This window comes from Tachyglossus aculeatus, chromosome 5 (genome assembly GCF_015852505.1).
Source record: "Tachyglossus aculeatus isolate mTacAcu1 chromosome 5, mTacAcu1.pri, whole genome shotgun sequence".
NCBI lineage: Eukaryota > Metazoa > Chordata > Mammalia > Monotremata > Tachyglossidae > Tachyglossus > Tachyglossus aculeatus.
In genome coordinates, this window is record NC_052070.1 from 35031693 (window position 1) to 35057487 (window position 25795).

Sequence of the window (25795 nt, forward strand, 5' to 3'; positions counted from 1 at the left end):
TGCACATAGTAAGTGCTTAATAAATGCCATTATTATTATTATTATTATTATTACCAAACACTGTCATTCAGTTGTATTTCTTGAGCACTTACTGTGTGCAGGGCACTGTACTAAGCGCTTGGAAAGTACAATTCAGCAACAAATAGAGACAGTCCCCACCCAACAACGGGCTCCCGGCACTGGAGTAGTTTTAGTATATGAAGACTGGACAAAGTCTCTGTCTCATGTGGCACTCACAGTCTAAGTAGGAAGGGAACGGGTATTTAATCCCTAGGTTACAGATGGGGAAACTGGGGCACGGAGAAGTGAAGTGACTTGTCCAAGGTCACACAGCAGACAAGTGGCAGAGCCGCAATGAGAACCCCAGTCCTCTAACTCCCAAGACTAAGCTTTTTCCACTAGGCCACACTTCCTAGAAAAGTGGCATTTTCCCCTTGATACTGTATTTTATGCATTTTACTTCTATCTTCAACAGTCCTGTGCATACTATGCGAATTCTTGATATACCTACAGATTTATTCCTCCCCCTCTCCATCCCCCCGCCTTACCTCCTTCCCCTCCCCACAGCACCTGTATATATGTTTGTACGTATTTATTACTCCATTTATTTATTTATTTTACTTGTACATATTCTATTTATTTATTTTATTTTATTAAGATGTTTTGTTTTGTTGTCTGTCTCCCCCTTCTAGACTGTGAGCCCACTGTTGGGTAGGGACCGTCTCTATATGTTTATTATTTTTTTATTTTTTTATTAGTGGCATTTATTAAGCGCTTACTATGTGCAAAGCACTGTTCTAAGCGCTGGGGAGGTTACAAGGTGATCAGGTTGTCCCACGGGGGGCTCACAGTTTTAATCCCCATTTTACAGATGAGGGAACTGAGGCCCAGAGAAGTGAAGCGACGTGCCCAAAGTCACACAGCTGACAAGTGGCGGAGCCGGGATTTGAACCCATGACCTCTGACTCCAAAGCCCAGGCTCGTTCCACTGAGCCATGCTGCTTCTATGTTGCCAACCTGTACTTCCCAAGCGCTTAGTACAGTGCTCTGCACACAGTACATGCTCAATAAATATGATTGAATGAATGAATGAATGAATTTATTTGAAAAACTTTATTCAGCTATTTCATCCTGATAAATTTCTACTTCCGGCTTGATCCTTATACTTCCTCCAGCTTTCGCCGTTAGTAAATCAATCAATTAATCAATCAATCAATCGTATTTATTGAGCGCTTACTGTGTGCAGAGCACTGCACTAAGCGCTTGGGAAGTACAAGTTCGCAACATATAGAGACAGTCCCTATCCAACAGTGGGCTCACAGTCTAAAATAATTAATAATTCTTGTATATTTCCCCTTTAGAGTGGACTCCCCTTAAGGGCAGGGAGCACGTACCAGGCAACTGTTGAACTCCCTTTAAGCATTTAGTAGGCCCTCAATAAATGATGATGGTTTGATTTACGTACATCAATTCCCAATTGTATTTCATTGCCAAAGTTTCCTGTATCATCATCATCATCATCAATCGTATTTATTGAGCGCTTACTATGTGCAGAGCACTGTACTAAGCGCTTGGGAAGTACAAATTGGCAACATATAGAGACAGTCCCTACCCAACAGTGGGCTCACAGTCCATTCATTCATTCAATTCATTCAGTCGTATTTATTGAGCGCTTCCTGTGTGCAGAGCACTGTACTAAGCACTTGGGAAGTACAAGTTGGCAACATATAGAGACAGTCCCTACCCAACAGTGGGCTCATTATGGTTTAGAATGATTCAATTTTCTGTTTAGTGGCGTGAACCGAAACAGAGCTATATGGATTAAACAAGTTTTCCTGAAATATTTTACAGTTTACAAGTAAACTGTAACAAGTCAACAAGTAAACAAGTCAGTTGCCCCAACGCCTGACTAGCCGAAGGAACCCTGATCCCGACGACGGCGAATAACCACCGTCCTAAACTAGAGGCACAGATCAATCAATCAATCAATCATGCGATGCTGTAGATACATCACTGACTTCAGCATTTTATAATTTGCGAAAGTACTTGATAAAAAATCTTACGAGTTCCACGAACTCCTTTCGTTCTGAGTCAAGGGTTTGGACGCGACTCTGTAAAGCTAGAATCTCCTGGTCCAGTCTTTGATTACGTTCCTTGGCCTTCTGCAGATCAACGGAATCTAAAACAAGGACAAAGATAAGGAAATATTTACTAAATAATGTCTAAGAACTCACTTCGTTGATGCTAGCCTCCCCCTGCCAAAAAAAAAATCCAACTAAATGATTTCTGTTCTTTGTTCTTTTGTTGAGCTTGGCCAGAATGGTCAGTGAAATGAAACTCTGCGGCCTAGAACAAAATAACTTGGGAAGTCATTTGGGGGCTTTGAAGGGCAAGCCGGACCCACCGTGGCTCCGTGGAAAGAGCCCGGGCTTTGGAGTCCGAGGTCGTGGGTTCAAATCCCGGCTCCGCCAATTGTCAGCTGTGTGACTTCGGGCAAGTCACTTCACTTCTCTGGGCCTCAGTTCCCTCATCTGTAAAATGGGGATGAAGACTGTGAGCCCCCCGTGGGACAACCTGATCACCCTGTGACCTCGCCGGCGCTTAGAACAGTGCTTTGCACATAGTAAGCGCTTAATAAATGCCATTATTATTATTATATACACACATAGATATGTACGAAAACTGGGTATTGTAAAACGGGGATTAAAACTGTGAACCCCACGTGGGACAACCTGATGACCTTGTAACTACCCCAGTGCTTAGAACAGTGCTTGGCACATAGTAAGTGCTTAACAAATACCATAATAATAATAATAATAAACTGGATCATTTTGGGGCGGTGTTGAGGGTGGGCTTCTATTCCATTCCATTCTTCTATCTGTATGTATGTATATATGTTTGTACATATTTATTACTCTATTTATTTATTTTACTTGTACATATATATTCTATTTATTTTATTTTGTTAGTATGTTTGGTTTTGTTCTCTGTCTCCCCCTTTTAGACTGTGAGCCCGCTGTTGGGTAGGGACCGTCTCTATATGTTGCCAACTTGGACTTCCCAAGCGCTTAGTCCAGTGCTCTGCACACAGTAAGCGCTCAATAAATACGATTGATGATGATGATGATGATTCTTCTAGACTGTGAGCCCACTGTTGGGTAGGGACTGTCTCTATATGTTGCCAACTTGGACTTCCCAAGCGCTTAGTACAGTACTCTGCACACAGTAAGCGCTCAATTTAATACGATTGAATGAATGAATTCCAGACCAACCCTAAGAGGTCCGACCCTTTGTCCATTCCTGTTGGGTTCAGACAACTTCCAGGATTGCTAGCCCACCTGGGAAACCTCTCTGATCCAGAACTGTATTCCCAAGGCTACCCTGGGCCCCATTCAGTCCCCAGGAATAATAAGAATAATGTTGGTATTTCCCAGGAATAATAATAATGACAATTTTGGTATTTGTTAAGCGCTTACTATCACTGCTCTAAGCGCTGGGGTACACACAAGGGGTTGTCCCACGTGGCGCTCGCAGCCTAAATCCCCATTTTACAGATGAGGGAACTGAGGCACAGAGAAGTGAAATGACTAGCCCAAAGTCACACAGCTGACGAGTAGCGGAGCTGGGATTAGAACTCATAACCTCTGACTCCCAAGCCCGGGCCCTTTCCAATCAATCAATCAATCGTATTTATTGAGCGCTTACTGTGTGCAGAGCACTGTACTAAGCGCTTGGGAAGTACAAGTTTCCACTAAGGAGGAGGTCATTGAGTCCAGCACCTTCTCCCAGCTGGCCGACTGACTATGCTTTTTCGAAGCAGGGTAGCCTAGTGGATAGAGCAGGGGCCCGGGGGTCAGCGGCCCCGGGTTTTCATCCCAGCTCCGCCACTTTCGTGCTGTGTGACCTTGAGCAAGTCACTTCACTTTGGCTCCCTCATCCGCAAAATGGAGATTGAGAAGCAATCGGAGAAGCAGCGTGGCTCAGTGGAAAGAGCCCGGGCTTTGGAGTCAGAGGTCATGGGTTCAAATCCTGGCTCCACCACTTGTCAGCTGTGAAGAAGTCACTTCACTTCTCTGGGCCTCAGTTCCCTCATCTGGAAAATGGGGGTGAAGACTGTGAGCCCCCCGTGGGACAACCTGATCACCTTGTGCTTAGAACAATGCTTTGTACATAGTAAGCGCTTAATAAATGCTATCATTATTATTATTGAGGTTTTGAGCCCTATGTGAGGACAGGGACTCTGTCCAACCTGATTAGCCTGTACCCATCGCAGTGCTTAGCACAGTGCATGGAACATGATAAGCACTTTTTACAAAAACAACAACTAATCACTGCTCCCTAGGAACCTGTACGATATTGGCGAGAAGCAGCGTGGCTCAGTGGAAAAGAGCCCGGGCTTTGGAGTCAGAGGTCACGGGTTCAAATCCCAGTTCCGCCACTTGTCAGCTGTGTGACTTTGGACAAGTCACTTCACTTCTCTGGGCCTCACTTCCCTCACCTGTGAAATGGGGGTGAAGACTGTGAACCCCCGTGGGACAACCTGATCACCTTGTTAACCTCCCCAGTGTTTAGAACACTGCTTTGCACATAGTAAGCGCTTAACAAATGCTATTATTATTATTATTATTATTATTATTATTATTATTATTAAGGCTTTGAGCCCTATGTGAGGACAGGGACTCTGTCCAACCTGATTAGCCTGTACCCATCGCAGTGCTTAGCACAGTGCCTGGAACATGATAAGCACTTTTTAAAAAACAACAACTAATCACTGCTCCCGAGGAACCTGCACGATATTTGCGAGAAGCAGCATGGCTCAGTGGAAAAGAGCCCGGGCTTTGAAGTCAGAGGTCACGGGTTCTAATCCCAGCTCCACCACTTGTCAGCTGGGTGACTTTGGGCAAGTCACCTCACTTCTCTGGGCCTCAGTTCCCTCATCTGGAAAATGGGGATGAAGACTGTGAGCCCCCCATGGGACAACCTGATCACCTTGTATCCCCCCAGTGCTTAGAACAGTGCTTGGCACATGGTAAGAACTTAACAAATACCATCATTATTATTATCCTCTGGGCCTCAGTTACCTCGTGGGTAAAATGGGGATGAAGACTGTGAGCCCCCCGTGGGACAACCTGATCACCTTGTGACCTCCCCAGCGCTTAGAACAGTGCTCTCAGTGGAAAGAGCCCGGGCTTGGGAGTCAGAGGTCACGGGTTCAAATCCCGGCACCGCCATGTCAGCTGTGTGACTTTGTAAAAGTCACTTCACTTTCTCTGAAAGTCATTTCAGTTCCCTCATCTGTAAAATGGGGATGAAGACTTGTGAGCCCCGCGTGGGACAACCTGATCACCTTGTACACCCCTCCAGTGCTTAGAACAGTGCATCGCACATAGTAAGCGCTTAACAAATACCATTATTAAAAAAAAAATCGTCAGCTGTGTGATTTTGGGCACGCCGCTTAACTTCTCTGGGCCTCAGTTCCCTCATCTGTAAAATGGGGATTAAGACTGTGAGACCCCCCCGTGGGACAACCTGATCACTTTAGATCACCTTATCTAGACTGTGAGCCCGCCGTTGGGTAGGGACCGTCTCTATATGTTGCCAACTTGGACTTCCCGAGCACTTAGTACAGTGCTCTGCACACAGTAAGCGCTCAATAAATACGACTGATTGATCTGTATCCTCCTCAGTGCTTAGAACGGTGCTTGGTTCATAGTAAGCGCTTGACAAATGCCATCATTATTATTAATAATTACATTATCATTATATTAATATCAATGCTATCATCACTATATATTTATATAACAACTATTAATGTCAGTGCCATAACAATACAATAATTAATAATAATCATAATCAATAATCATTACATAGTAATTAATTAATGTAAATAATAATTTACATCATTTACATTATTACATCTAAATGTAAATAATAATGATTAATAATTAATAATAACATTATACTAATTATTATATTATCGTAATAACAACATTATAATCATAATTAAAATTAATAATTCATGTCAACGTTATAATAGTATGATAATTATTATACTAATTATTATATTATTATAATCATAACATTATAATTAAAATTAATAATTAATGTCAACGTTATAATAGTATGATAGTTATTATAATGTTATTATTAATTGTTAATATCAATATCATTAGTATTATCATTTGCAAATTGCTCCATTGTCCAGCAGTGGGTGATAGAGATGAAACAATAAGGTCCATCTCCAACTTCGTTATCACAGGGAGACCAAGAAAAGCATAAATAAGAAAAGCCTCATTTTCAGCATTTTTTTATTACAGAAGCAGAGGCAAATGAATGAAAATAATATTCAGACAGAAACTAGAAAACAAAAGTCACCCAGAGCAGATTTGTCTCACAACGCGAGTCTAGTTGTCTACTTGTACATATTTACTATTCTATTTGTTTTACTATTCTATTTATTTTATTTTGTTAATATGTTTTGTTTTGTCGTCCGTCTCCCCCTTCTAGACTGTGGGCCCGCTGGTGGGTAGGGACCGTCTCTAGATGTTGCCGACTTGGACTTGTAGAGAAGCAGCGTGGCTCAGTGGAAAGAGCCCGGGCTTGGGAGTCAGAGGTCGTGGGTTCTAATCCCGACACTGACCAGCTGTGTGACTTTGGGCAAGTCACTTCACTTCTGTGGGCCTCAGTTCCCTCATCTGTAAAATGGGGATGAAGGCTGTGAGCCCCCCGTGGGACAACCTGATCGCGCTGTCACCTCCCCAGCGCTTAGAACAGTGCTTTGCACATAGTAAGCGCTTAACAAATGCCATTATTATTATTATTATTATTGTACTTCCCAAGGGCTTAGTCCAGTGCTCTGCACACAGTAGGCGCCCAATAAGTACGATTGAATGAATGAATGAAAGGTAACTGAGGCCCAGAGAAGTGAAGTGACTTGCCCAAAGTCACGCACCTGACAGTTGGCGGAGCCGGGATTTGAACCCGTGACCTCTGACTCGCAAGCCTGGGCTCTTTCCGCTGAGCCACGCTGCTTCTCTATCCTAATGATAGCATTTATTAATAGTGATGATAATAATAGTAATGACGGCATTTGTTAAACGCTTACTACGTGCAAAGCACGGTAATAAGCACCCGCTTACTAGGAAAGCAGCGTGGCTCAGTGGAAAGAGCCCGGGCTTGGGAGTCAGAGGTGGTGGGTTCTAATCCCGACACTGACCAGCTGTGTGACTTTGGGCAAGTCACTTCACTTCTCTGGGCCTCAGTTCCCTCATCTGGAAAATGGGGATGAAGACCGTGAGCCCCCCTGTGGGACAACCTGATCGCCTTGTCACCTCCCCAGCGCTTAGAACAGTGCTTTGCACCTAGTAAGCGCTTAACAAATGCCATTATTATTATTATTATTGTACTTCCCAAGCGCTTAGTACAGTGCTCTGCACACAGTAGGCACTCAATAAGTACGATTGAATGAAGGAATGAATACTGTCAGTCGGTCAGTCAATCATATTAGGCACTTACCAGGTACAGAGCACTGTACTAAGTGCTTGGGAGAGTATGTTGCCAACTTGTACTTCCCAAGCGCTTAGTAGTAGTAGTAATAATAATAATAATGGCATTTATTAAGCGCTTACTACGTGCAAAGCACTGTTCTAAGCGCTGGGGAGGTTACAAAGTGATCAGGTTGTCCCACGGGGGGCTCACAGTCTTCATCCCCATTTTACAGATGGGGGAACTGAGGCCCAGAGAAGTGAAGTGCCTTGCCCAAAGTCACACTGCTGACAATTGGCGGAGCCAGGATCTGAACCCATGACCTCTGACTCCAAAGCCCAGGCTCTTAGTCCAGAGCTCTGCACACAGTAAGCGCTCAATAAATACGATTGAATGAGTCAATGAATATGATACAACAATAAACAGACACATTCTGTGGCTGCAACGAGCTTATTGATATCACACTGCGTCATGGGAAGGAATGGTTGGTGTGTGTTCATTCAATCGTATTTATTGAGCACTTACTGTGTGCAGAGCACTGTACTAAGCGCTTGGGAAATCCAAGTCGGCAACATATAGAGACGGTCCCTACCCAAGACGTGTTCCCGTTCGAGGGTCCGCTGACATGACAGACAGTTTCTGATGCTCGGCTGCGGAGGCGGGCGATGTAGACTGTGAGCCCGCTGTTGCCAACTTGTCCTTCCCAAGCGCTTAGTACAGTGCTCTGCACACAGTAAGCGCTCAATAAATACGATTGAATGAATGAATGAATCCCCCGGCCCTACCTCCTTCCCAAAGCGCCTGTATATGATTGTATATAATAATGATGGTATTTGTTAAGCGCTTACTATGTGCAAAGCACTGTTCCATGTTTGTACAGATTTATTACTCTATTTCATTTACCCGTACATATCTACTATTCTATTCATTTTGTTAATGACGTGCATCTAGCTTTAATTCTGTTTGTTCTGACGACTTGACACCTGTCCACATGTTTTGTTTTGTTGTCTGTCTCCCCCTTCTAGACCGTGGCCTGTTGTTGGGTAGGGACCGTCTCTATATGTTGCCAACCTGTACTTCCCAAGCGCTCAGTACAGTGCTCTGCGCACAGTAAGTGCTCAATAAATACGATTGAATGAATAGAAGGGGGAGACGGACGACAAAACAGACAGACAACAGACAACAAAACACGGAGATGGGTGTCAAAACTGTCGGAATAAATAGAATTTTAGCTATGTGAACATCATTAATAAAATAGAGTAGTAAATAGTCACATGTTCAGTGTCGGACTCAGGGATGATGAACTTTCCTTGACGCGGGGTTTTGCAAGAATGCAAACCCGACAATACAGGAGAACCGTCCCCCAAATAATCAGAGCTGTTTGGGTGCCTTTAAAACCCAGCACTTGTTTGGGGTGGTGGTGATGAATGAACTGCAATAAGAACTATATGCAAACTCTGCCCAAGCCTGCATTGCTACAGTTTGGAAAATACTCTAGAATAAAATAATAATAATAATAATGGCGTTTATTAAGCGCTTACTATATGCAAAGCACTGTTCTAAGCGCTGGGGAGGTGACAAGGTCATACGTTTGTCCCACGCGGGGCTCACAGTCTCTATGTGTTGCCGACTAGTACTTCCCAAGCGCTCAGTACAGTGCTCTGCGCACAGTAGGCACTCAATAAATACGACTGAATGAATAGAAGGGGGAGACGGACAACAAAACAGACGACAAAACAGACAGACAACAAAACAAAACACGGAGACGGGTGTCAAAACTGTCGGAATAAATAGAATTTTAGCTATGTGCACATCATTAATAAAATAAATATAGTAGTAAATAGTCACATGTTCAGCGTCGGACTCAGGAATGATGAACTTTCCTTAACGCGGGGTTTTGCAAGAATGCAAACCCGACAATACAGGAGAACCGTCCCCCAAATAATCAGAGCTGTTTGGGTGCCTTTAAAACCCAGCACTTGTTTGGGGTGGTGGTGATGAATGAACTGCAATAAGAACTATATGCAAACTCTGCCCAAGCCTGCATTGCTACAGGTTGGAAAATACTCTAGAATAAAATAATAATAATAATAATAATAGCATTTATTATGCTCTTACTATGTGCAAAGCACTGTTCTAAGCGCTGGGGAGGTGACAAGGTCATACGTTTGTCCCACGGGGGGCTCACTGTCTCTATGTGTTGCCGACTAGTACTTCCCAAGCACTCAGTACAGTGCTCTGCGCACAGTAGGCACTCAATAAATACGACTGAATGAATAGAAGGGGGAGACGGACAACAAAACAGACAACAAAACAGACAGACAACAAAACAAAACACGGAGATGGGTGTCAAAACTGTCGGAATAAATAGAATTTTAGCTATGTGAACATCATTAATAAAATAAATAGAGTAGTAAATAGTCACATGTTCAGTGTCGGACTCAGGGATGATGAACTTTCCTTGACGCGGGGTTTTGCAAGAATGCAAACCCGACAATACAGGAGAACCGTCCCCCAAATAATCAGAGCTGTTTGGGTGCCTTTAAAACCCAGCACTTGTTTGGGGTGGTGGTGATGAATGAACTGCAATAAGAACGATATGCAAACTCTGCCCAAGCCTGCATTGCTACAGGTTGGAAAATACTCTAGAATAAAATAATAATAATAATAATGGCGTTTATTAAGCGCTTACTATATGCAAAGCACTGTTCTAAGCGCTGGGGAGGTGACAAGGTCATACGTTTGTCCCACGGGGGGCTCACAGTCTCTATGTGTTGCCGACTAGTACTTCCCAAGCACTCAGTACAGTGCTCTGCGCACAGTAAGCACTCAATAAATACGATTGAATGAATAGAAGGGGGAGACGGACAACAAAACAGACGACAAAACAGACAGACAACAAAACAAAACACGGAGACGGGTGTCAAAACTGACGGAATAAATAGAATTTTAGCTATGTGAACATCATTAATAAAATAAATAGAGTAGTAAATAGTCACATCTTCAGCGTCGGACTCAGGAATGATGAACTTTCCTTAACACGGGGTTTTGCAAGAATGCAAACCCGACAATACAGGAGAACCGTCCCCCAAATAATCAGAGCTGTTTGGGTGCCTTTAAAACCCAGCACTTGTTTGGGGTGGTGGTGATGAATGAACTGCAATAAGAACTATATGCAAACTCTGCCCAAGCCTGCATTGCTACAGGTTGGAAAATACTCTAGAATAAAATAATAATAATAATAATGGCGTTTATTAAGCGCTTACTATATGCAAAGCACTGTTCTAAGCGCTGGGGAGGTGACAAGGTCATAAGTTTGTCCCCCGGGGGGCTCACAGTCTTCGTCCCCATTTTCCAGATGAGGTCACTGAGGCCCAGGGAAGTGAAGTGACTTGCCCAAAGTCACCCAGCTGACGATTGGTGGAGCCGGGATTTGAACCCACGACCTCTGACTCCAAAGGCCGGGCTCTTACCACTGGGCCACGCTGCTTAAGCAGCATCCACGTGCCCAGCCCCACTTTCAAGTTTTCCAGACTCTAACGCGTTCCCTGTTGGGAGAATGGATCATGAACCGAAATCTCTGTGTGTATCAAACTGATTTACGGACCTACAATTAATCAATCAATCAATCAATCGTATTTATTGAGCGCTTACTATGTGCAGAGCACTGTACTAAGCGCTTGGGAAGTACAAATTGGCAACATCTAGAGACAGTCCCTACCCAACAGTGGGCTCACAGTCTAAAAGGGGGAGACAGAGAACAAAACCAAACATACTAACAAAATGAAATAAATAGAATAGATATGTACAAATAAAATAAATAGAGTAATAAATATGTACAAACATATATACATATATACAGGTGCTGTGAGGAAGGGAAGGAGGTAAGATGGGGGGGATGGAGAGGGGGAATTAACCACTAATAATAATAATTATGGTATTTGTTAGGCGCTTGCTTATTTTCTATTTATTTATTCATTTTATGTGTACATGTTTATTCTATTTATTTTAGTTTGTTAATATGCTTTGTACCTGCAATTAACCACTAATAATAATAATTAGGGTATTTGTTAAGCGCTGGCTTATTTTCTATTTATTTATCCACTTTACTTGTACATGTTTATTCTATTTATTTTAGTTTGTTAATATGCTTCGTACCTGCAGTTAACCACTAATAATAATAATTAGGGTATTTGTTAAGCACTTGCTTATTTTCTATTTATTTACTCATTTTATTTGTACATGTTTATTCTATTTATTTTATTTTGTTAATATGCTTTGTACCTGCAATTAACCACTAATAATAATAATTATGGTATTTGTTAGGCGCTTGCTTTTTATTTATTTATTCATTTTATTTGTACAAGTTTATTCTATTTATTTTATTTTGTTAATATGCTTTGTTCTCTGTCTCCCCCTTCTAGACTGTGAGCCCACCGTTGGGTAGGGACCGTCTCTAGATGTTGCCAACTTGGACTTCCCAAGCGCTTAGTACAGTGCTCTGCACATGGTAAGCGCTCAATAAATACGATTGAATGAATGAATGAACTCATTCCTTCCCAGATTGAGCCCCTTCCTTCCTCTCCCCCTCTTCCCCCCTCCTCCCCCCCAGCCTTACCTCCTCCCCTTCCCCACAGCACCTGTATATATGTGTATATGCTTGTACATGTTTATTACTCTATTTATTTATTTATTTTACTTGTACATATCTATTCTATTTATTTTATTTTGTTAGTATGTTTGGTTTTGTTCTCTGTCTCCCCCTTTTAGACTGTGAGCCCACCGTTGGGTAGGGACCGTCTCTATATGTTGTCAACTTGGACTTCCCAAGCGCTTAGTCCAGTGCTCTGCACACAGTAAGTGCTCAATAAATATGATTGAATGAATGAATGAATGAATGAATGAATGAATTCCCAAACTGAGCCCCTTCCTTCCTCTCCCCCTCATCCCCCCCTCCATCGCCATCATTTTACCTCCTTCCCTTCCCCACAGCGCCTGTATATTTGTATATATGTTTGTACATATTTATTACTCTATTTATTTATTTTACTTGTACATATCTATTCTATTTATTTTATTCTGTTAGTATGTTTGGTTTTGTTCTCTGTCTCCCCCTTTCAGACTGTGAGCCCGCTGTTGGGTAGGGATTGTCTCTATAAGTTGCCAACTTGGACTTCCCAAGCGCTTAGTACAGTGCTCTGCACACGGTAAGCGCTCAATAAATACGATTGAATGAATGAATGAATGAATGAATGAATGAATGTGCCAAGCACTGTTTTAAGCACTGTTTTATCCACTAGGGTAGAAACAAGTGAATCAGGTTGGACACGGTCCCCGCCCCACATGGGGCTCACAGTTTTAATTCCCATTTTACAGATAAGGGAACTGTGGTCCAGAGAAGTTAAGTGACTTGCCCAAGGTCACACAGCAGACAGGTGGCAGAGCCGGAATTAGAACCCATGACCGTCTGATTCCCAGGCCCGGGCTCTGTCCATGAAGCCATGCTGCTGTGTTACTGTATTTAAAATCACGAACGAATGGCAAGAACTGTGTGTGGTTCTTCATTCGTAACCCCAACAGTTCCCTACCCCAAGAGGATTCTCATCTGATACTGATGAATGACCAGTACAATTCATTCATTCAATCGCATTTATTCATTCATTCATCCAATCAATCGTATTTATTGAGCGCTTACTGTGTGCAGAGCACTGGACTAGGCGCTTGGGAAGTCCAAGTTGGCAACATCTAGAGCCGGTCCCTACCCAACAGCGGGCTCACAGTCTAGAAGGGGGAGACAGAGAACAAAACAAGACAGATTAACAAACTAAAATAAACAGAATGAATATGTACAAATAAAATAAATAGAGTAATAATAAATAAATATTATTTAAAATTAATAGTAATATTATTAATAATTATAATAGTAATGGTACTGAGCGCTTACTGTGTGCAGAGCACTGTACGAAGCGCTTGGGAAGTACAAGGCAGCAACATCTAGAGACGGTCCCTACCCAACAGCGGGCTCACAGTCTAGAAGAGCCTGGGCTCGAGAGTCAGAGGTCGTGGGTTCTAATTCCGCCACTGCCATTCATTCATTCATTCACTCAATCGTATTTATTGAGCGCTTACTGTGTGCAAAGCACTGTACTAAGCGCTTGGGAAGTACAAGGTGGCAGCATCTAGAGATGGTCCCTACCCAACAGCGGGCTCACAGTCTAGAAGAGCCTGGGCTTGAGGTCGTGGGTTCTAATTCCGCCAATGCCATTCATTCATTCATTCAGTCGTATTTCTTGAGCGCTTACTGTGTGCAGAGCACTGTACTAAGCGCTTGGGAAGAGCAAGGTGGCAACATCTAGAGACGGTCCCTACCCAATAGCGGGCTCCCAGTTTAGAAGGGGGAGACAGACAACAAAACCAAACATATTAACAAGAGGGAAGCAGCTTGGCCTAGTGGTTAGAGCTCAGGCCTGGGAGTCCGAAGACCTGGGTTCTAATCCCGACTCTGCCACTTGTCTGCTGTGTGACCTTGGGCAAATCACTTCAATTCTCTTTGCCTCAGTTCCCTCATCTGTAAAATGGGGATTAAGACTGTGATCCCCCTGTGGGACCCGGACTGGATCCAACCTGATTAACTCATGTTCATTCAATCGTATTTATTGAGCTCTTACTGTTTGCAGAGCACTGTACTAAGCGCTTGGGAAGTACAAACTGGCAACATATAGAGACGGTCCCGCTTAGAACAGTGCCCGGAACATAGTAAGGGCTTAACTGAGAATGATGACGATGATGACGGTATTTGTTAAGCACTTACTATGTGCCAAGCACTGTTCTAAGCGCTGGGGTAGATACAAGATAATCAGGTTGTCCCACATGGGGCTCACAGTCTTAATCCTCATTTTACAGATGAGGTCACTGAGGCACAGAGAATAACAATAATAATGGCATTTGTTAAGCACTTACTATGTGTGAAGCACTGTTCTAAGCACTGGGGGAGATACAAGGTGATCAGGTTGTCTCACATGGGGCTCACAGTCAATCCTCATTTTACAGATGAGGTAACTGAGGCACAGAGAATGACAATAATAATGGCATTTGTTAAGAATTTACTATGTGCCAAGCACTGTTCTAAGTGCTGGGGTAGATACAAAGTAATCAAGTTGTCCCACATGGGGCTCACAGTCTTAATCCTCATTTTACAGATGAGGAAACTGAGGCACAGAGAATAATAATAATAGTGGCATTTGTTAAGCACTTACTATGTGTGGAGCACTGTTCTAAGCGCTGGGGGAGATACAAGGTAATCAGCTTGTCCCACATGGGGCTCACAGTCTTAATCCTCATTTTACAGGTGAGGTAACTGAGGCCCAGAGAATAATAATAATAATAATAATAATAATAATAATAATAATAATGGCATTTGTTAAGCACTTACTATGTGCAGAGCACTGTTCTAAGCGCTTGGGGGGATACAAGGTGATCAGGTTGTCCCACGTGGGGCTCACAGTCTTAATCCCCATTTTACAGATGAGGTAACTGAGGCTCAGAGAAGTTAAGTGACTTGCCCAAGGTCACACAGTAGACATGTGGCGGAGCCGAGATTCGAACCCATGACCTCTGACTCCAAAGCCCGGGCTCTTTTCCACTGAGCCACGCTGCTTCTCATAATGATGGCATTTGTTAAGCGCTTACTATGTACAAAGCACTGTTCTAAGCGCTGGGGGGATATAACATGATCAGGTTGTCCCACGTGGGGCTCACAGTCAATCCCCATTTTACAGATGAGGTAACTGAGGCTCAGAGAAGTTAAGTGACTTGCCCAGGGTCACACAGCAGACGTGTGGTGGAGCCGGGACTCGAACCCATGACCTCTGACTCCAAAGCCCGGGCTCTTTCCACTGAGCCACGCTGTCGGTACAAGTGAAGTGACTTGCCCAAAGTCACACAGCTGACAAGTGGCGGAGCCGGGATTAGAACGCACAACTTCTGACTCCCAAGCCCGAGCTCTTTCCACTAAGCCACGCTGCTTCTCTAATGATAGTATTTGTTAAGCGCTTACTATGTGCCAAGCACTGTTCTAACCACTGGGGTAAACACGAGGTAATCGGGTTGTCCCACACGGAGCTCACAGACTTAATCCCCATTTTACAGATGACGCAACTGAGGCACAGAGAAGTGAAGCGGCTTGCCCAAAGTCACCCAGCTGACAAGTGGCGGAGCCGGGATTAGAACCCACGACCTCTGACTCCCAAGCCAGTGCTCTTTCCACTAAGCCGCGTTGCTTCTTGTTGCCGAGTGGATAGAGCACAGGCCTGGGAGTGAGAAGGACTTGGGTTCTGATTCAGGCTCTGCCACTTGTCCGCTGTGTGACCTTGGGCAAGTCGCTTCACTTCTCTGTGCCTCAGTTACCTCATCTGCAAAATGGGAATTGAGGCTGTGAGCCCCATGTGGGACAACCTGATTACCTTGTATCTCCCCCAGCGCTTAGAAGGTGCTTGGCACAGAGTAAGCGCTTACAAATACCATCATTATTATTATTATTGTTAGCAAATACGATTTTTTAGGGAGTTTTTAGAGGAAGAGAGGACTGTAATTTTCTGGAAAATACAACTCTTCCGTTAGTAATTCAAGCATATTTTTCAAATGCAATTTGTGCCCTACAAGTGTAAGCTCATTGTGGGCAGGGAATTTGTCTATTTATTGTGGCATTGTACTCTCCCAAGTGCTTAGTACAGTGCTCTGCACGCAGTAAGCGCTTAATTAATACAACTGGAATGAAAACATGCTCCAAGGAACACACGGCAACAAGAATGAGACAGGATTCCTTGGTCATCCATGGCAGCATGGAAAGGAGCTTACCCTATCAATCAATCAATCAATCGTATTTATTGAGCGCTTACTGTGTGCAGAGCACTGTACTAAGCGCTTGGGAAGTACAAGTTGGCAACATAGAGAGACAGTCCCTACCCAACAGTGGGCTCACAGTCTAAAAGGGGGAGACAGGGAACAAAACCAAACATACTAACAAAATAAAATAAATCGAATAGATATGTACAAGGAAAACAAATAAATAAATAAATAAATGAGTGAGTAAGTAAATAATAAATATTAAATAAATAAATAAGTGATAATAAATAAATATTAAATAAATAAATAAATAGAGTAATAAATATGTACAAACATATATACATATATACAGGACATATATAAATATAAACATATATACCCTAGTTGTAGCTCAGTTGAGTACGTGAGCGACGCTTTATAGTCTTTTAAAAGAAAATCCCTGTTGTAAGAAAAAGGTTGAGGAGAACTAAAGTATAAAACAAAGGAAAAAAGAATATGTTGCCCGTCTCCTCAGATAGGATCAATTCCCTTGCAGAAAAGAAGTTGAGGCACTGTGCTGGAGGAAATGCCATGGTAAAGCTAATAAACATTTTAAAAACTATTTAAAAATTTTATAACTGAAAATCAAAAGACCATCAATAAACTTGATGCCTGTGGGTCACACACTGACCAACCTCTCTTGGGACTCAGCTTAACACTAGTCTTATCAAGCTGAGTTATGTACTGAATTTTAAAACAAAACGGCGTGTTCATTATCATTAAAGCATTAGACGAATGCAGAGTCTGTGGAAATGTGATTTAATAACAGATTAAAATTAATATTAATTAATATTAAAATATTAAAATGTTACCATAAATGAACATTTTAATAAATATTTGTTTAATAACAAATTTAATAACAGATTAAATTTGGGCCCAGGAGACCTAGCCACTGATCGATTGACAGGCTTTCTGAAGGTGAGTCTATTTGCAATATCCTGAGATTGTCTTTACGTTGTTAATCCAGTCACGGGCTCGCTAATCATCTCCGGATAATTACTCTTTCCTTTCCTAGAATTTAGGTAGGGAACTCAAAGGCAGTTGGGATCTGATGACCTAAATGAAAGGGTCACATGAATATCAGAACAAACATACCCATTTAGGTTGGAATTTAAATTCGTCGCAATAAAATCCTTTAATTAGCTGGAACAACTTACCACTATCTTTAAATTTACTCATGTTTTCTTCCAATTTCTGAATCTCCTGCTGGGCCGACTCCAAAGCAAGCTCTACAAGGAAGAGAAAATAAAGTACCCGAAGTATTTACTGAACGACCAAATCGTATCTCTTGCTATCAGTCTTATTCTTTTCTGCGCTGAAATTAAAATGCTCTGAAGATACATTAATTATCTGAGGTGAAATGCCAAAAAGATGCTAAATCATAATATTTAAATACTGAAGGTGACTAGCGTTACTATAGATAAGTCCTAGCATTAAAAAGGAGAGAATAAGATTCGGCAAACATTGCATGCCACAAAATTATCATAATAAATATATTAATCATTAATCATTAATCAATTGTATTTATTGAGCGCTTCCTGTGTGCAGAGCACTGTACTAAGCGCTTGGGAAGTACAAGTTGGCAACATATCATCATCATCATCATCATCATTATTATTAGGTCATTATTCGGGCCCTGGGGGCCCGAAGCCGGCCCGTCTCAGACAAGGCCCCCAGAGCCCCAGGTATTTATTAAGCGCTTACTATGTGCCAGGCACTGTTCTGAGAGCCGGGGAGGTTACAAGGTGATCAGGTTGTCCCACGGGGGGGCTCACCGTCTTCATCCCCATTTTACAGATGAGGTCACTGAGGCGCAGAGAAGTAAAGTGAGTTGCCCAAGGTCGCAGGCATCATCATCATCATCAATCGCATTTATTGAGCGCTTACTATGTGCAGAGCACTGTACTAAGCGCTTGGGAAGTACAAATTGGCAACATCTAGAGACAGTCCCTACCCAACAGTGGGCTCACAGTCTAAAAGGGGGAGACAGAGAACAAAACCAAACGTACTAACAAAATAAAATAAATAGAATAGATATGTACAAGTAAAATAGAGTAATAAATATGTACAAACATATATACATATGTACAGGTGCTGTGGGGAAGGGAAGGAGGTAAGATGGGGGGGGTGGAGAGGGGGACGAGGGGGAGAGGAAGGAAGGGGCTCAGTGTGGGAAGGCCTCCTGGAGGAGGTGAGCTCTCAGTAGGGCCTTGAAGGGAGGAAGAGAGCTAGCTTGGCGGATGGGCAGAGGGAGGGCATTCAAGCTGGGATTGGAACTCAGCTCCTTCCGACTCTCAGGCCCGTGCTCGATCCACGAGGCGATGCTGCTTCTCGGAGTTAGGGGCGCGTTCCCTGCACACGACGAGCTTTCCCAATTCACCCCAAAGCGAAATTCCCACCCTGCGTGGAAGCCCGGACGAATCAGGCTGAACAGAGAAGCGGCGCGGCTCAGTGGAATGAGCCCGGGCTTTGGAGTCCGAGGTCCTGGGTTCGTGTCCCGCCTCCACTAATTGTCAGCTGCGTGAGCTTGGGCAAGTCACTTCACTTCTCCGTGCCTCAGTTACCTCATCTGTAAAATGGGGATTGACTGTGAGCCCCACGGGGACAACCTGATCACCCTGTAATCTCACCGGCGCTTAGAACAGTGCTTTGCACATAGTAAGCGCTTAATAAATGCCATTAAAAAAAACCCTCACCAACTCAACAGAGATGTCCCGCTTCTAGACTGTGAGCCCGCTGTCGGGTAGGGACCGTCTCTATATGCTGCCAACTTGGACTTCCCAAGCGCTTAGTCCAGTGCTCTGCACACAGTAAGTGCTCAATAAATACGACTGAATGAATAAATGAACGTCCGAAATACAGGAAAGGAAAGAGCTTGTCAAATGCTCTCGTTATTAATCGGAGCCAGAGCTTCAATTGTCTACCGGCTCTGTTTTATTGTACTCTCCCAATCGCTTAGTTCAGTGCTCTGTGTTCAAGAAATACCACCGATGGAAGGACTAATTGGTGCTGGTTTTGGAGGGCAAATGTCACTGCTAGAAAAATAGTATTCTTAACCTTCCAGCTGGCCAGACTTTCAAATTCATCCATTTAGTCATATCTGTCTATATGTATACAGATACCTGTATACATGTATATATATGTACCTGTACATGCCTATACATGCACCTGTATATATGTTTGTACATATTTATTACTCTATTTATTTATTTATTTTACTTGTACATATCTATTCTATTTATTTTATTTTGTTAGTATGTTTGGTTTTGTTCTCTGTCTCCCCCTTTTAATAATAATAATAATAATATTTATTAAGCGCTTACTATGTGCAAAGCACCGTTCTAAGCGCTGGGGAAGTTACAAGGTCATCAGGTTGTCCCACGGTGGCTCACAGTATTAATCCCCATTTTACAGATGAGGTAACCAAGGCCCAGAGAAGTGAAGTGACTTGCCCAAAGTCACACAGCTGACAGCTGGCGGAGCCGGGATTTGAACCCCTGACCTCTGACTCCAAAGCCCAGGCTCTTTCCACTGAGCCACAAGCCCACTGTTGGGTAGGGACTGCCTCTATATGTTGCCAACTTGTACTTCCCAAGCACTTAGTACAGTGCTCTGCACACAGTAAGCACTCAATAAATACGATTGATGATCTGGTAAGTGCTTACTGTGTACTGTACTAAACGCTTAGGAAACTACCATACAACGGTAAGCAAACATTCATTCATTCATTCCATTGTAGACTGGAATGAATGTGAGCCCACTGTTGGGTAGGGACCGCCTCTATATGTTGCCAACTTGTACTTCCCAAGCGCTTAGTACAGTGCTCTGCACACAGTAAGCGCTCAATAAATACGATTGATTGATTGATTGATTGACTGTCTCTATATGTTGCCAGCTTGTACTTCCCAAGCGCTTAGTACAGTGCTCTGCACATAGTAAGCGCTCAATATGATTGATTGATTGTATTTATTGAGTGCTTACTGTGTGCAGAGCGCTGTACTAAGCGCTTGGGAAGTACAAGTTGGCAACATATAGAGACGGTCCTTTTGAATCTGTCTCAGCGCTCAGAAGACCTGGGTTCTAATCATAACTCTGGCCTGTGCCTCAGTTTCCTCATCTGTACAATGGAGATTAAATACCTGTTCTTCCTCCAAATGACCCAGCGACCTCTGTCCAATCTGATTACCTTGTATTTATCCAGGTGCTCAGAACAGTGCTCAACTCACATCATTATTACATTGTAATTCCATTCTATGGAATGAAAATTTATGAAATTTATGAAATTCTATGCATGAAAATTTTCATGCAGAAAAGTAATTAACTACTTTCTGAATCTAATGCAAGAAATGCTTTAAAATACCACAATGCACATACAAACACATTCCCTGCCCACAACAAGCTCCCACTCTAGAGAAGCACAGAGAAGCAGCGCGGCTCAGTGGAAAGAGCCCGGGGCCTCGGAGTCAGAGGTCACGGGTTCAAATCCCGGCTCCGCCACCTGTCAGCTGGGTGACTTTGGGCAAGTCAACTTCACTTCTCTGGGCCTCAGTTCCCTCATCTGCAAAATGGGGTTGAAGACTGTGAGCCCTCCATGGGACAACCTGTTGACTTTGTAACCTCCCCAGCGCTTAGAACAGTGCTTTGCACATAGTCAGCGCTTAATAAATGCCCTTATTATTATTATTATTACTGTCTGAGAGACTCCTCCCCTAATTGATTTTCGCTGTGTGCACTTTCTAAACAGCTCCCTCTCCTCTGCTACAGCACGCAAGGCTGGGAATTACCGGCCTTCACCCAGGAGAATGGCATTCCTCTAGTGTGAAATCTCATCAAATGTTGCTCCCAATTAATTAAGCACACAATCAAGGGAATATCTGATTGCTTAGCTGCACTCTGAATCTCCCGGCCGATAGCTTTTGACTTTCCGTGCAGCTTATTCCCAATTGCACCAGAGGAAAGAAGAAAGCCAGCAGCTGGGACTTGAGCATCAGCAAAGATTCCCCCCCGAGAATGGCTCGCCTCTCTAATGGAGGATTCATTCATTCAATCACCTTTATTCATTCAATCGCCTTTATTGAGTGCTTACGGTGTGCAGAGCACTGTACTAAGCGCTTGGGAAGTACAAGTCGACAACAGAGACAGTCCCCACCCAACAGTGGGCCCACAGTCTAGAAGGGGGAGACAGACAACAAAACAAATTAGAATGGTCCGCCCCACGGCACTAGTGTATATTTGTACATATTTATTATTCTACACACAGTACGCGCTCAATAAATACGATTGAGGATGATTAATTTTCTTATGTGCACATATCTATAACTCTATCTATTTTGATGTTATTGTTTTGTCGTCGGTCTCCCCCTTCTAGACTGTGAGCCCGTTGTTGGGAAGGGACCGTCTTCACCTGTTCATTTTGCTCCCAATTAATTAAGCACCCTACCATGGGAATATCTGATTGCTTAGCTGCACTCTGAATCTCCCGGCCGATAGCTTTTGACTTTCCGTGCAGCTTATTCCCAATTACACCAGAGGAAAGAAGAAAGCCAGCAGCTGGGACTTGAGCATCAGCAAAGATTCCCCCCCGAGAGTGGCTCGCCTCTCTAATGGAGGATTCATTCATTCAATCACCTTTATTCATTCAATCGCCTTTATTGAGCGCTTACTGTGTGCAGAGCACTGTACTAAGCGCTTGGGAAGTACAAGTCGACAACAGAGACAGTCCCCACCCAACAGTGGGCCCACAGTCTAGAAGGGGGAGACAGACAACAAAACAAATTAGAATGGTCCGCCCCACGGCACTAGTGTATATTTGTACATATTTATTATTCTACACACAGTACGCGCTCAATAAATACGATTGAGGATGATTAATTTTCTTATGTGCACATATCTATAACTCTATCTATTTTGACGTTATTGTTTTGTCGTCGGTCTCCCCCTTCTAGACTGTGAGCCCGTTGTTGGGAAGGGACCGTCTCCACCTGTTCATTTTGCTCCCAATTAATTAAGCACCCTACCATGGGAATATCTGATTGCTTAGCTGCACTCTGAATCTCCCGGCCGATAGCTTTTGACTTTCCGTGCAGCTTATTCCCAATTACACCAGAGGAAAGAAGAAAGCCAGCAGCTGGGACTTGAGCATCAGCAAAGATTCCCCCCCGAGAGTGGCTCGCCTCTCTAATGGAGGATTCATTCATTCAATCACCTTTATTCATTCAATCGCCTTTATTGAGCGCTTACTGTGTGCAGAGCACTGTACTAAGCGCTTGGGAAGTACAAGTCGACAACAGAGACAGTCCCCACCCAACAGTGGGCCCACAGTCTAGAAGGGGGAGACAGACAACAAAACAAATTAGAATGGTCCGCCCCACGGCACTAGTGTATATTTGTACATATTTATTATTCTACACACAGTACGCGCTCAATAAATACGATTGAGGATGATTAATTTTCTTATGTGCACATATCTATAACTCTATCTATTTTGATGTTATTGTTTTGTCGTCGGTCTCCCCCTTCTAGACTGTGAGCCCGCTGTTGGGACGGGACCGTCTCCACCTGTTCATTTTGCTCCCAATTAATTAAGCACCCTACCATGGGAATATCTGATTGCTTAGCTGCACTCTGAATCTCCCGGCCGATAGCTTTTGACTTTCCGTGCAGCTTATTCCCAATTGCACCAGAGGAAAGAAGAAAGCCAGCAGCTGGGACTTGAGCATCAGCAAAGATTCCCCCCCGAGAATGGCTCGCCTCTCTAATGGAGGATTCATTCATTCAATCACCTTTATTGATTCAATCGCCTTTACTGAGCGCTTACTGTGTGCAGAGCACTGTACTAAGCGCTTGGGAAGTACAAGTCGACAACAGAGACAGTCCCCACCCAACAATGGGCCCACAGTCTAGAAGGGGGAGACAGACAACAAAACAAATTAGAATGGTCCGCCCCACGGCACTAGTGTATATTTGTACATATTTATTATTCTACACACAGTAAGCGCTCTGCACACAGTAAGCGCTCAATAAATACGATTGATGATGATTAATTTTCTTAATTATGTGCACATATCTATAACTCTATCTATTTTGATGTTATTGTTTTGTCGTCGGTCTCCCCCTTCTAGACTGTGAGCCCGTTGTTGGGAAGGGACCGTCTCCACCTGTTCATTTTGCTCCCAATTAATTAAGCACCCTACCATGGGAATATCTGATTGCTTAGCTGCACTCTGAATCTCCCGGCTGATAGCTTCTGACTTTCCGTGCAGCTTATTCCCAGTTGCACCAGAGGAAAGAAGAAAGCCAGCAGCTGGGACTTGAGCATCAGCAAAGATTTCCCCGGAGAATGGCTCCCCTCTCTAATGGAGGATGGCGGGTAAGCAAGCTCATTCATTAAAGTGGTAAAAATCTCCCTAGGAAATCAGTTCTCTCCTATGAATCAATCAATCAATCGTATTTATTGAGCGCTTACTGTGTGCAGAGCACTGTACTAAGCGCTTGGGAAGTACAAGTTGGCAACACACGTCTTATCTTGGCAGGAGAGTTTGTGGACGCTGATGAAGCTACCAGCTCTGCCTTATAAGAAGCAGCGTGGCTCAGTGGAAAGGGCCCGGGCTTTGGAGTCAGAGGTCATGGGTTCAAATCCCGGCTCCGCCAATTGTCAGCTGGGTGACTGTGGGCAAGTCACTTCACTTCTCTGTGCTTCAGTTATCTCATCTGGAAAATGGGGATTAAGACTGTGAGCCCCCCGTGGGCCAAACTGATCACCTTGTAATCTCCTCAGTGCTTAGAACGATGCTTTGCACATAGTAAGCACTTAATAAATGCCATTATTATTATTATTATTATAGGGTTACCCATAATGGAAAGGTCTAAGCCAAAGCATCAAAGTCAGTTGGTCTGTGCTGGGCAGCAGCGGCCTGGGAAAGAGTCAAAGAGTCAAGTGATCAAAACGTCGATCCCGGACAACAGCAGAGACTCGAGCTTTTACTGCACGGAAGAAAGCAAGAGTAAACCACTTCCGCGTTTTTATCAGGAAAACTCTTTGGAAAACGTACTAGAACGATTTGATGACAGAAGATGGGACGTTTTGAAGGCGGTGAGTCCGTAGAGTTGCTATGGATCATCATCAATAGTATTTATTGAGCGCTTACTGTGTGCAGAGCACTGTACTAAGTGCTTGGGAAGTCCAAGTTGGTAACATATAGAGACGGTCCCTACCCAGCAGTGGGCTCACAGTCTAAAAGGGGGAGACAGAGAATAAAACCAAACATACTAACAAAATAAAATAAATAGAATGGATATGTACAAGTAAAATAGAGTAATAAATATGTACAAACATATATACATATATACAGGTGCTGTGGGGAAGGGAAGGAGGTGAGATGGGGGGATGGAGAGGGGGGCGAGGGGGAGAGGAAGGAAACTACTCGATGGCATTTGAAGAAGAAAGAAATCAGTTACCGCGTGCGCAAGCCTCCCAAATGTCTCCTTGCTCCTTCTTGGAGTCACACTTTTCCCAGCGTCTTTCTTCCAACACAGTCTTCCCCACTTGAGTATCGTATATCGTATTGCTGCCTCGTTAAAGTCCACCTCTGCGCCACTTTGCCGTTTTTGTTTCCTTGAAACACTTTTTCTGTTCCCTCTTTTTGGGATTACCCCATTTCGGTTCATCACAGAGAAGTTGCTACCTCTTGCAAGACTGGATCTATGCGTCCTGCATCATCAATAGTATTTGTTGAGTGCTTACTGTGTGCAGAGCACTGTACTAAGCGCTTGGGAAGTACAATTTGGCAACATATGCAGTCCCTACCCAATAGTGGGCTCACAGTCTTGCACACAGTAAGCACTCAATGAATACCACCGATTGATTTACTCTATTACTCTATTTGTACATATTTATTCTATTTATTTTATTTTGTTAATATGTTTTGTTTTGTTCTCTGTCTCCCCCTTCTAGACTGTGAGCCCACTGTTGGGTGGGGACCGTCTCTAGATGTTGCCAACTTGGGCTTCCCAAGCGCTTAGGACAGTGCTCTGCCCACAGTAAGCGCTCAATAAATACGATTGAATGGATGAATGAGTGAATTTAACTGTTCGGATCTACGAGGAACCTGACATAGTCATGTCGCCACTTTGAAGCAATGCTCATTGTGGCAAACCTTTGTTCGGTGGGGCATGTGAGGAGAAGGAATGACAACTGGATTGTCAAGCAACTACTCTACAATTAGCTGGAGGGGACATGTGAGGAGAAAGAATGACAACTGGATTGTCAAACAACTACTCTACAATTAGTGGAGAGGGCAATCAGAGAAACAGGGATCAGTAGAAACATAGGACATTGGACATACCATTTCCACAATTCCCCTGGATAGAGCATGTGCCGTATATATGTATATATGTTTGTACATATTTATTACTCTATTTAGTTATT

The 25795-nt window shown here is 43.4% G+C and overlaps 1 protein-coding gene across 1 annotated transcript in view; it reads right to left on the minus strand.

Moving 5' to 3' along the window:
• The window catches only part of CCDC30 (coiled-coil domain containing 30), a 145734-nt gene that overhangs the window by 103490 nt on the left and 16449 nt on the right, over positions 1-25795 (minus strand). Inside the window, exons 7-8 of the mRNA XM_038746187.1 lie at positions 17526-17597; positions 2064-2179 (exon numbers count right to left, since the gene is read on the minus strand). Coding sequence (XP_038602115.1) covers positions 2064-2179; positions 17526-17597 — 188 coding nt within the window. The remainder of the gene's footprint in view (positions 1-2063; positions 2180-17525; positions 17598-25795) is intronic.